The sequence below is a fragment of the Bos javanicus genome, chromosome 18 (genome assembly GCF_032452875.1).
Source record: "Bos javanicus breed banteng chromosome 18, ARS-OSU_banteng_1.0, whole genome shotgun sequence".
NCBI lineage: Eukaryota > Metazoa > Chordata > Mammalia > Artiodactyla > Bovidae > Bos > Bos javanicus.
The window spans coordinates 40,002,130-40,015,566 of record NC_083885.1 but is presented as its reverse complement, the minus strand read 5'-3'; the positions used below and the strand labels follow the sequence as shown (position 1 = coordinate 40,015,566).

Sequence of the window (13,437 nt, the reverse complement as noted above, 5' to 3'; positions counted from 1 at the left end):
AGTCCATCCTAAAGGAAATCAGTCCTGAATATTCATTGGAAGGACTGATGCTGAAGCTGAAACTCCAATACTTTGGCCACTTGATGCAAAGAATTGACTCACTGGAAAAGACCTTGATGCTGGGAAAGATTGAAGGCAGGAGGAGAAGGGGACAACAGAGGATGATAGTTGGATGGCATCACTGACTTGATGGACATGAGTCTGAGCAAGTTCCAGGAGCTGGTGATGGACAGAGAAGCCTGGCATGCAGTCCATGGGGTCACAAAGAGTCAGACATGACTGAGCAACTGAACTGAACTGAATACACTGATGGCACAAAAAGATATTTAAGCCCCTTTTTCTTATGCCTTTGCTTTTATCATCTCTAGGCCATCTTCAAGTTGAAGAAACTACCTTTTATTTTCTTGAGATGAACTTACTTATCTCACTTTTCAAATATTTATCACAATTTCCTATATGTTAGGCCCTATGCTAAGCACCTGGATTACAAGGGGAATAGACAGAACCAGGGAGGGCAAATTCCAGGAAGGAAGAAAACTAAATCCCTATCATTATTTTTGTCAACAAGAATTGCTGATTGTGGCAAATCTTATATTTTAATATTTTATATTTATATTAAAATGTATTTAATTTTTAAAATATCTATATTTTAATTCAAAATGCTAGCACTATAGTATACTTATGGCTGATTTGAATTGCTATATGGCAGAAACCAACACAACATTGTGAAGCAATTATTCTCCAATTAAAAAATTTAAAATTTTTTCAAAAAATATGTACACCTGGATAACAAAGTATTGTAATGTTTTTCTATTCTTCTTGGGCCATGTTCTTTCAATTTCATAGTAACAAACCAAGAAAACTATTTTGACAACAAGCTAGGCATTTTCTTAAAACACAACTGAGCAAAAAAAAAAAAAAAGATGACTTCATATTTTCTGTAAACCACTGCTGCCATTTTCATATGGCAACACTGTTGCAAACTGATGCTGTCTTAAGTCCAAGGATGTACCCAGTTTTGCTTTCCTACAAAAGCCTAGTATTTCTTATATTCTTTGTAATAGTAAAGATACAAATTTAAGAGGTCAAGAAAAATGCCAGGCTCCAGAATTTTACGGTGTTATGATAACACTGACTACTATATTTCTACTTTGCATGACATGTACACTAGGATTATTAGATAAATAACATATCCAATCTTTTTTTTCAAGTACGTGTGAAAAGAGATAAGGAAAGCTGAAATGAATTTGCTGCACCTGTTATCTGGGGTATTTGGCATCCTTAACAAGTTAAATCTCCAGGAAGCTAGATTACTAGATGACAGGGGGAAAAAATGTATACTGCATTATAATCTTCGACATGCTAATATACAAAGAGGGCTGAAAATCCAATTGAAAGAGGACTGGCTTATTAAACTGTGGCATGCTGCAATTTCCATATCTCACCCTCCAGATGTGAGGAGGGTAAATGAGAGTGAAGTGTGTTCAGATCAGCAGGGGATAGGAGGGAAAACACATATGCACTTTGGCTATCAATTTGGCCAAGTGGAGAAAAAGTGACACAATGAAAAGATTGACTTTTATTCTTCCTAAAATAAATCTGGTCTTGCTGACGCTTTGCTACATTCTGGATCAGCTCTGAAGACAGCAGGACTAACCCCAGCTGGTTGGTCTGTGCACATCCTGTTGGTTTTCCAACAGTAAGAGTAAATGTAGATGCCCAGACAACCAGGAAAACTACTGCAATGGGGCCCTGCTGATGGTGCAGGATGGCAGGATCTTTGCGGAAAAATGGGGACCAAAACCAGCAGCAGGTGCTTCCCCAAACACCCACCATTAGTCTTAGACAGTCAGTAAAAGGAGAAATTACTACGTCCTCAGAAACACACATTATGTCAATTATTTCACAGCTTAGAGCCCAATCCAACACAAAATCCTAATGTACTGAAAATGGTATAAATTTCTCATAGTCAGCCACTACTCTCAGCCTATCTCCTCTCACAGATGCATGTAACCCTTGATAACTTTCAAATACTTAGAAGACATACTAAAGCAACATTTAACTGATTTATTTTTAATTAGGGCTTTCCCAATAGACCACAGGCAATGTTGGTGAAATGGAATGGTAAGAGGGAATAAAAAAGCTAGGAGTAAGATAAGCAGCCACAAAATACAGCCATGGAGTAATCCTCAGTGGGAATGCTGGCATTTCATATTTATAAAGTAGGTATGCTACTGCTAAGTCACTTCAGTCGTGTCCGACTCTGTGCGACCCCATAGACGGCAGCCCACCAGGCTCCCCGTCCCTGGAATTCTCCAGGCAAGAACACTGGAGTGCGTTGCCATTTCCTTCTCCAACGCATGAAAGTGAAAAGTGAAAGTGAAGTCACTCAGTCGTGTCCGACTCTTAGCGACCCCATGGACTGCAGCCTACTAGGCTCCTCCATCCATGGGATTTTCCAGGCAAGAGTACTGGAGTGGGGTGCCATTGCCTTCTCCATAAAGTAGGTATAAACTCACTTAAAATATATTATTTGCTGTATAGATAAGTAGTTCTAAAAATCTCTCCCTTTGCTTTTAGTTTTTGATGAGGGGAAATTAAAAACATTTATAAGTAAAACAGAAGAGTATAACAAACCCCATGTACTCATCACCCAGATTCAACAGTAACTAACGTTCTGGCCTTCGGGCTTCATCTGTGCCTCTATCCATTCACCTTTCTATTGCTATTACTACATTTTTAAGTTTTTAAGGTAAAAGTTAGATATTGAGAAAGCATAAATACTGAGTGTACAACTTTGACAAATGAATTCATCCATGGAACCCACACAGCTCTGATGACACAGCACATTCCACCTCTTCAGAAAGTTCTGTGTATCCCTTTCTCAGTCAGACTGCCTACAGGTAGAATAATACTTATTCAACAGAAGACTTTTTTTTTTCTCCAGCATAGAAAAAAAAATTAAGGAAAGCCAACCCCTTGAATCCAGCAAGCTTTGCATTTCAAGCTGCACAAAGGCTTACTATAGCCAGTTTATATAGTAAAATGACAGTGTAGGAATTTGACCCCCAAACTAAATCCAACCATTCTCTTCAGAGATAATATTCAGATATAGAACCTGGAGAAAAAAAAAATCAGGACTTCAATAATGTACAGCAAAAAACACCACTTCTGGACCTATTTATCTTTTTGGTTATTTCAGTAACACCCCAAACAAAATTAAAAGTTCATAAACACAATCCAAGAAATAAACAGTAATACTACAAAGTGGAAAATTAATAACAACAGTATTATATAATGAAATTTCTAACCACTGACTACAGTGATCCACGCTTGGCAGGTCACATTAAATCCTCTATCCCTGCTCTCTAGAAATCTAGAAACAGTAGCAACAGCAGCAGGAACACCGCTAATGACATTTACAGCAGCTAAAAAGTATTAGTGATAGAGAAGAAAGGATTCAAAGCTAGTTCACTATCCCTATTATGTTCTTCTGATTCCACCGGTAATGGCACAACACAGATAAGCATACATACTATTAACATTACAGATAAACTGGCATTTTGTTATGCCTATTTTAGCCTTGGTGTGTGTGTGTGTGTGTGTTTTGTCCTCGTTCCTTCAGTCATGCTGGCAAAATCCTTTTCTCTTCCACACAAGTCCCCACTTTGCTCCTTACAGAGGAAAACTCAACCTGCAATCTTGCACTCTTGGAGAAAGGGTGGGGAGAAGCCACCCTCCCAGTCCCTCAAGCTAGTTCTTCCTTCCAGAAGAAACTGGAATTTACACAACTGAGGAGAGAGAGCCTGAAAACGGGCTAGATGCCTGATGGCTGTGGTGGTGCTGGGCGGAAATGGCTTCTTTTTGAACTCAGGCTCTGTGCAGACAGGGGTAAGAAGACAGGGCAGGCCTCTGCTTTCGGCTCTAGCTTCCCTACTTGCGCTTGGGCGGAGCTCCTGGTGAGGTGAGCCCTTCCCCGAGGACTGGTTACCCACCGTCAATAGGGAGCAGAAGGAGGCCTTCTCTGGGTCTCAGGTCCTGGTCACATTCTTTGCCATTAATGAGACCGATACTGTGATCAGCATTTGAATCTTAAGTCTCTCTCCTAAACTAATTACAGGGTGGGGAGGAAGGATGTAACTAACTAGGATCCCAAACTCCCAAGAAGCTGTGATCTCTACCCTTTGTCTCAGCTCACTACACCTGGACCACGTCTTTCCCTTTTTGGTGCCTCTCCAGCTGCACTGTCCAACATAAATATGCTGAGGTAGGTGCCAGGGAAACATCCAGAAGGCTACCCTTCTTTACAGTCTGGCTACCTGCAGCTCATATAAGCCCTCATCACTGTTTGACAGCTCTTTCCTATTCCCAGTGGTGCACCATCCCCTCCTCTCATCCAGCCTGACCATTCCTCTCACTACCACCACCAGCAACACCATCAATGACACCAACACCATCGACAACACCACTAGCACCGCCACCACCTCCGTGAATGTTCAGAATTGCAAACTGCCAGCGACAAGCATCCAACCACTGTCTTGCCAGCGCTGCTGTTACCTTGTTTTCCTCTGGAGTAAAGAGGATTCGGAACACGGATGGCACTCCTGGAGCGACCTTGTGGCTGATATCTTTGGGGCTGATTACTTTAAAGTAAGGTGAACTTTCCTCAACAACTTTCACCATCCTTGGAATCTGCAAGAAAAACCCAGTAATGGGCCATGTTATTGAAAAATTTTATTTTATTATTTAAATGTGACTATTTTTTGAAAACTAACTGCTTAATAATCTAAAACCCCACCTACACTGGGGAGTCGCACTGGACTTTCCAACATCTGAGAACTGCTCTGGGAGAAGAAATCACACTGCACTCCTGCTATGGCTCATCCGCTGTACATAAGGCACCACTTGATCCTCACAATAACCTTTGAGCTTCATTACAATTCATTCTTCAGATGAGGAAACAGACACTTGCCCTAAGAGTTACAACTTCACCAAGCAATGGTGTTCAGGATCAAATCCTGGCCTAGCTCTACCTTCCTTCCCTACAGGACTGTCCCACCCAACACTACCGTGAAGCAAGAACACAGAGGGCAGTAGAATATCCGCAAGGCCAGTCTCAGAGCAGGTTCAAACAGTTCAATCCTTTTAAAGTCTTATTCTTCTGCCCTGCTTGCCTCACCCAGAGTACATATACCTATCTTGGACAGCCCCCAGCAATAAAGGAAACATAACTGTGAGAAGAGGGGTGGTCAGAGGTAGAGGTTCTAGGGACACAGGAACAGGAGAGGATTTTTTTTTTTTTTAAAGAAGAAAAAAAAAAAGATTTAAAGGCAGCAAAAGAAAGTTAACTATAGCTAAGTCCATCCTAGGAGTCTCAGGTGGAAAATGAGACAATAAGAACCCCACAGCCTCTCAAAGCTGGAGCCTAGATGTGGAAGGGAAGAAGAAATGCAGAGAGAATTCAGACATATCTGAAGACTAGAGACTGGGGAGTTAAGAATGAGATGTGTGCATATCTGATAGGAACAGAAGTGGCTTTGCTGTTAAGAGAAAAGGTCAATGGCATTCATGATGTGTTAACTGATGTCATATAAGCTTGTTGGGAATACTTTTAGTAAGATCATAACTGTGGATTAAAAACTAGAAAGGAAAACAACAGCAACACTAGTAATAATACTAACACTGCTTTAGTGCTTACTAATGACAGGCACTGAGCTGAATAGTTTACATCCGTTATCTCATTTAATATCCCAAACAACCTACTGAAATGGGTACAATTATTATCCCCATAGCTTGGAGAAGTGAAGTAACTTGCCCAAAGTCTACAGCTAGGAGAGTACCCACCTGGAATCTGATCCCAGATTAATCTGACTCTGGAGTCTGGGTGCTTATAATTGTACCCCAAGTGAATTTTTCTGTGGCTTGTAGAGTGTTCATGGCTTACTTTCAACTTGTGTGTTCAAGAGAGATAGAAGAACAACAACCTGGCTCTGTCTTTGGCATTCCAAGCCAGCGAGGAAGCTAAGGTGAGTGACACAGAGAGCATTTTTCAGTGTCCTAAATTTATCTCAGTGGTTCCTTCATGAAATAGGAAGTAGAGAAGCAGGCTTACATCAGCCACCTTGTACAAGGGTCCTGGGATTAACTTACCAAGAACAAGCCTGCCTGGCCTAGAGAACCTGTCTGCTTGTCGGCAGCTGAACTTCCTTGGATGAGGACCTTCTTTTCATGGGGTCCAATACTCCAACAGCATCTGTCCAAGAGGTGTGGGTTTTATCCACAAGAACTGAGTGTCCTTTGGTAGACAAGGCTAACACATGCCTCTTATCCTTGACATGCTCACTACACCCACTGACAATCATTTCTTGTTGATGGCCAGGGAGAAGTACCTTTTGTTCTAGGTCCTCTCTGCCTTTAATAGCCTAAAAAAACTTGAACAAGAGGCCAAAAGTAGTGGAGAAAGGGAAAAAGAGAACTGAAAGTGAGAAACTAAACTGGTTGGCAGCCCTATATAACTGATCTCTTCTTGAGATATACGAACCTGAGTATAAACATCTTGGGTTCTTTTTCTTCCCTCTGCCTACCCTTCAGCTTCCATCCCATGAGCTCTCTTGCTAACTCTCCTGCAGTGAAGAACTAAATGTTCCATCTTCCAAAGTCTGACTTTGCTGTCACTAAATAACCTCATTGATCTCTGAAAGGCATCACCGATTCCTTTAATCAATTACTGTAGTAAATATAACTGCAAGTCTTCCCATTTGCCTTGAATTCTTGCATAGTCTTCACTTAATTTCCCACTTTTATTATACCTAGACTTTTAGTCTCAATGTTCTAAGTCTCCTATAAGTATTTCTACTTGTCCTTAACACCTGATATTTAGCATCTCTCTAATGCCTTCCTCCCTATCTGATTACTTTTCACGCTTAACTGTGCTTCATGCTGACATTCTGCATTATTCTTTCTTTCATCATTGTTATATGTCAAGAAAATCTTCGGTCATTTAATACTGTTTCTGGAAATAAGCCCTAATTTATCTCTGAAGGGAAAAGGCATCATGATGGAGAAGAAATCCTCAGTTGCAACCACAAGGAAACAAGGAACAGACAGTGGGAAAAGCCATCCAAATCTATATGTAGACAAATTCTGAAGGCTATCTGAGGTACAAGGGGGGAGATGGAAAAGAGAAACGGGAACTTCTCTTTTTGAAGTTTTTTCTAATATAATTTGCATAATCTAAACGCATTGGCTCAACAACTGCAATTCATATGAGTAGACTTGATACCTTCTCTGAAAGGCATCACTGATTCCTTTAATGAGCTACTGTAGTGAATATAACTGCAAGTCTTCCCATTTGCCTTTAATTCTTGCAGAGACTTCACTTAATTCCCCTCCTTTATTACAGCTAGAATTTGTGGCTATAATAGTGGGAAATAGTGGCTCTAATGTGGAGTATGTAAACATGAATAGTAATGGCACTGTCTTAAATGAAAACCTCTCCCAAATGGTCACTGGTGAGAATTGCATGATACTCGTCTAGCTAATCCTTTATTCAACAGAATACTTAGCGCACATGGGAGCTTACCATGGCGGGTACTGCCCTGGGACTGAGCATTTAGCAACAAAACAACCAGAACAGTCCTGACTTCATCAAGCTCATAATCAAAGGGCATGTCTTCATCTATTTTCCTAGGTCTATCAAATTAAAGAGCTTATCTAAGACCTTACAGGATTCCATTCTATCTAATCCCTTCTTATATATCCATAAAAGGTACAGCCATCCCAGCAAACATACTCACTGTGTCAGTGTTCCTCAAAACCAGTGGAACCTCATAGACTTCACAGGGAGTGTAGTTCTGAAATATGATTTCTGATGGAAAGGGCTGGAATAACGCCTGATCCAGGTCAATTCCTGGAAACTACAGTTGAAAGAATAAATTAATCATATAGTCACAAAGTGGCAGAAATGACTGGAAAAGATAAGAAATTACTACACATACCTATGAATATTAACACTAAGAACCAAGGAAACACTTTAAAAGGAGTAACAGAATGGCAAATACTGTATATTAATGCACATGTATGGAATTTAGAAAGATGGTACTGATGATCCTACATGCAGAGCAGCAAAGGAGACACAGATGTAAAGAATAGACTTTTGGATTCAGTGGGAGAAGGCAAAGGTGGGATGATCTGAGAGAACAGCACTGAAACATATACATTATCATATGTAAAACAGATGACCAGTACAAGTTCGATGCATGACGCCGGGCACCCAAAGCTGGTGCTCTGGGACAACCCAGAGAGATAGAGTGGGGAGGGAGGTGGGAGGGGGGTTCAGGATGAGGAGGACACATGTATACCTGTGGCTGATTCATGCTGATGTATGACAAAAACCATCACAATATTGTAAAGTAATTATCCTCCAATTAAAATTGATTAATTTTAAAAAATTCAAAATAACCCATAAATTAGAATTGATAAGTGACTTATCAAGGTCACTGAATAAAAGGTCAACATAAATCAATTATATTTCTTTGTACTAGCAATGAACATTTAGGAAATGAAATTTATAAACAATACCATTTAAAACCACATTCTAAAACATAAAACACATAGGAATAAATCCAATGAAAGATGTGTAAGACCTTTATCTGGAAAATCTACAAACCATTATTGACAGAAACTAAAGAAACTCTATGGACTTCCCTAATGGGAAGAAATACCCAATCACTTTATTTTAAAAGAGAAAAAAAGAAAATCTACACTGAACCACTGGCAGGTGTGTGGAAAATACACTAATATGCATATTTATAGGAAGAGTCCATCATTTAGACAGGCTAGAAGAATCATAGCTGGGGAACTCTGGGGGGAAGAAAAGGCTAACACAATTCTGTCACATCTCCTCCCTTCTTCTCATCCCCTTTCCAAATAAACAAACACATACAATCCTCTTTCATAAAGAGCTGCCCCTAGAATCATGGCGAATTCCTATTGGACTGCAATACTACCAGCCCTGCCTCAACATTAACTACCTGAAAACAGCAAGTCCAGGAAGAATTCCCTTCTTTATTTCAAAGATGAATGATAATAATAATCACAATGACAAATAAGCCAGGATCTATACAAAAACACTCACCAAAAAAAGAAAAAGAGAAGCAAAGAAAACGTCAAATGAATATTCACTTTTCTGGTTGCCATGAAAACAATAAGAATATTAACTACACCACTTCATCATAAGTTCAAAGAACATAATAGAAAAAAATCAGAGAGCACAAAGCAAATATTCAAGAGTTCCAGGGAAGATTAAGCAATCAAAAGCGATAAAAAATTCAAGCGCTAATTCAATAAATGCTAACTGAATTTCTAATGCTTTCCATATGTTGAGCATACAATAGTGAAGAAAGCCATTAAACCACTGCCTCATGAAGCTAAAATTCTTGAGGAAATGGATAAAAAATAAAAATACATAAAACAAGGTCGGGCAGTGTTAAAGCTATAAAGAAAGCTGAAGCAGGACAAGGAGATGGCATGAATGGGGATAGGCAGTCAAGGGATGGCCTCTCTATGGAAATGATTTGAATTGAAGTAAGTCATGCAGAGATCTGAGAAAACAGCATTCCAGTTAGAAGGAATAACAAGTGCAAAGACCTTGGGGTAAGAAGTATTTTCGAGTGTTTGAAGAGCAGCAAAAGGAGGTGCAGTTAGAGGAGAATGAGCTGCGGAAGAGACAAAGGAAAAGACTACGAAGGATGCAGGCTCAGATGCTGCAGGACTTTCTCATTATGAGGGTAAGAGGAAGCTTCTAGGCAGTTTTCAACATGGAAGCAACTTGTTCTAGTTCACATTTTAAAAAATCACTCTTCTTTGTGGAGAACTGATAATGGGGTGATCAGAGGGACACAGGGAGGCTACTTTAGGAGTCTAGATGATGATGGGTTGAATGGGATGGTGGTGGCAGAGGTGGTGAGAAGTGGTTTGATTATAGAGATGTATTTGTGATCACTAGCCCTTGTTGGATTTCACATAAGATGTGAGAAAAACAGAGGCATCAGAGATAACACCAAGGTTTTTGGCCTGGGAAAACAGATCAATGGAGGTATTACATGGTGGATACAGGGAAGATCATGAATTTAGGGAAAGAATGTAATGCAAAATTTAGATCTTCAACATTTTAAGTTTGAGCTGCCAATCATACACTGAGCTGAATATATGATCCAGAGTTCAGGGGCTAGACCACAGTAGGAGATATAATTATGAAGGTAATCATTTAAAAGGTGAAATTTAAAACCTCGTTCCCACAAGGGGCCACCTAAGGAGTGAGTGCAGAAGAGAAAGAAGTTTAAAGAGCAAGTACTGGGGAGCTCCAATGTTTAGTGATTAGGAAAAGAAGAAAGAGCCAACAAATAAGAAAAAAGCAACCAGTGAAGTAGGAAGAAAGCCAAAGGAGTGTGATATCTGAGACACAAGTGAATGAAAAGGTACAAAAAAGACACTAACTATATAAAATGCTGTGAGATGACCCAACGGTGTTGAACTGATCGAGCTTAAGAATGAATTTTAAGACACACACACACCTCAAAGAAGGGATACAGAGGATGCTGATGAATGTAATTACAGTAAAATGGGAATGAACAAAGTTTAAAATGGATTAGAGAGGAAATACAAGGTGAAGAAGGGCAAAGAAGATACAGCATCTTCACCACTGATATTTCTAAAGGAAAACAAAAAAATGGCATGAATACTTGATAATCCAAGAAAAGCTTTCTAGCAAAAAGTAACAGATATAATATTTTAGGAAAAATTTAGACACATCCTAATAACATTGTGCATGCTGCATACATGCTACCCAATGGACCGTAGGCCACCAGGTTCCTCTGTCCTTGGGATTTCCCAGACAAGAACACTGGAGTGAGTTGTCATCTCCTCCTCCAGGGGATCTTCCTGACCCGGAGATTGAACCCACATCTCTTACATCTCCTGCACTGGCAGGCAGGTTCTTTACCACTAGCACCGCGTGGGAAGCCTCCTTAATAAAATCACTGGATATCAAATAAGAATAAACAATCTTTGGACACACAAGTTAATATTATAGCTCAGCTGGTAAAGAATCCACCCGCAATGCAGGAGACCCCAGTTCAATTCCTGGGTCAGGAAGATCCACTGGAGAAGGGATAGGCTACCCACTCCAGTATTCTTGGGCTTCCCCTCGTGGGTCAGCTGGTAAAGAATCCAGCCCCAATGCGGGAGACCTAGGTTCGATTCCTGGGTTGGGAAGATCCCCTGCGGAAGGGAAAGGCTACCCACTCCAGTATTCTGGCCTAGAGAATTCCATGGACTAGGTCTATGGGGTTGCAAAGAGTCAGACACAACTGAGCAATTTTCACTTTCACTGTTTCCTCATATCATCATTTAAAACCAGAAGGTAGTGAAGAAAATGCCTGCAAAGCTCTTATAGGGAAAACATGTGGCCCAAAAATTGTACACCCAACAAGTCTACAGTTCACCTCTAAAGGCAATAAGCAAATATTGTCAAACATATAAAGGACATACAGCTTCCATAATCTCTTCTTGAGGAAATGAGAAGGGTATGACTCTCATTTAAATAAGAAACAAACAAAACTCAGGAAAATAAAGTAAAAAAATAACTGAGTTAACAGAAGAGGAAAGATAAGATGTGGTACACTAAGAGCCTTGATCAAAATACATTAAAACACATACACAAGCAGTAACACACACAACAGCACACACAGTCTGGTTTTAGTCATGCTCTGGGAAAGAAGCAGATAGCCCTTAATTATGATGAACTAGCTTTGGAAGAAGCTGTGTTCCCTGCCTTGAAGTTAGAGGGTGGCTATGGAGAAGGAAATGGCAACCCACTCCAGTGTTCTTTCCTGAAGAATCCCAGGGACGGGGAGCCTGGTGGGCTGCCATCTATGGGGTCGCACAGAGTCGGACATGACTGAAGCGACTTAGCAGCAGCAGCAGCAGCAGCAGCAGCAGCATGGGAAAAAGAGGAAGCAATGAATAACTAAAGCTGACAGGGCTCAGAAAAAGAGTAAATTGTATGCATATCCTAGACAGGAGAGGCAATGGCATGCCAAAGAGAGCAAAACAACCTGAGGCAATCACTCCTCTTGAGGGAAATCACTCTGAAAAACCCTCAGGAATAGCTAGGAACCCTTAGAGAGGGGGCTAATCTCCAGGAGTTCTACTAAGGGAGGCTCATACCATAATTTGTGCATAAAAACTGAAGTGTATAATTCAAGAAATTAATTTAAAAGTACGAAATAAGACCCACTCTAAAAACATGTTCCTAAAGCCTGGAATATATGGTTTACATTAAAAAATAGAAACATCAAAATATCTATTCTTTACAGACTAAAAGGATGTATTTGTTATTGGAAATGAGCCAGAACAGACAAAAAGGCCTGTTTTAATAAACAATTCCTCCTTCCTCCTTGCTAGTAATGACAGCACAGTTAAGCAGGGACTTCTTTTTCTAGAAAGATAACCCAACTGGGCTTGACTAATATAATTCTTGGGATTACTCTTACTATGTAAACCATAGTGTTCAGAAGTAGCTAAGGAAGAAATATGACTAATCAGAAGTTACTTATACTCTGCAATTCTTGGTATCAAATTATAGATACCAACATCAACAAAGGTAGAAAAAGAATATATAAAACAAATTCAATAAGGGATTAGTCAGCCCCAAAACAATAAGTACTGCTTAGTTCTTACTGTTTTAGAACAGTCACATTATTCCAGGATCTACCTTATACACAAATACAACAGAAAGCAGCTACCTTTTGATGTGTTGTTTCCCTCATATCTAAAAGTTGAATGATCTGTGGTCGGCACATTACACGGGTGTTGGCCAGTCTCTGCTCTGTGGTGAGGGACATTTCCTTCAGGAACTCCGAGGGTGTCAGCTAGAATTGAAAACAACAGGAGCTGAAGATTCATAAGTGGTAATACTGAAAAAGTGTTTTCGTAAGTGCCAGTAATGAATAATTTGTGTTTATAGCTTTCAGGATAATTCTGGAATGCCACTAAGTTCCCTTATAAAACATTTAAAATAACTAAATAATACAAACAAGAGAAGGACCCATGCACTTCTGAGCTTTTTGCACAATAATTTGAAATGACATATGGTTGCCGTTTCCTTATGATTTTAAAGGAATCACACAAAAGAACATGGGGTTGGGGAGAGGAAGGGCAAGAAACTGCACAGGAGCATGTCCAATGAGCTTAACATTTATGCTCAGAAGAGCATAAAACTCTAGGTTTCTAAAATCACTTAAGGGCTTCAGAGCTAAAGAGTCTGAGACATTTCTATTTCTCAATCGAAGTTACAACATGCAAGCAAAGCTTTTGGGTGTTTATCATGTTATACCTGGTTAAAGAGAAGTCTTAGAAAATGTAAAGGATCTGGGA

At 39.9% G+C, this 13,437-nt stretch overlaps 1 protein-coding gene across 1 annotated transcript in view; it reads right to left on the bottom strand.

Moving 5' to 3' along the window:
- HYDIN (HYDIN axonemal central pair apparatus protein) overlaps window positions 1-13,437 on the bottom strand; it is a 465,600-nt gene that overhangs the window by 299,604 nt on the left and 152,559 nt on the right. The window contains 3 exon segments of the mRNA XM_061387844.1: window positions 4,558-4,692; window positions 7,797-7,916; window positions 12,807-12,932. Coding sequence (XP_061243828.1) covers window positions 4,558-4,692; window positions 7,797-7,916; window positions 12,807-12,932 — 381 coding nt within the window.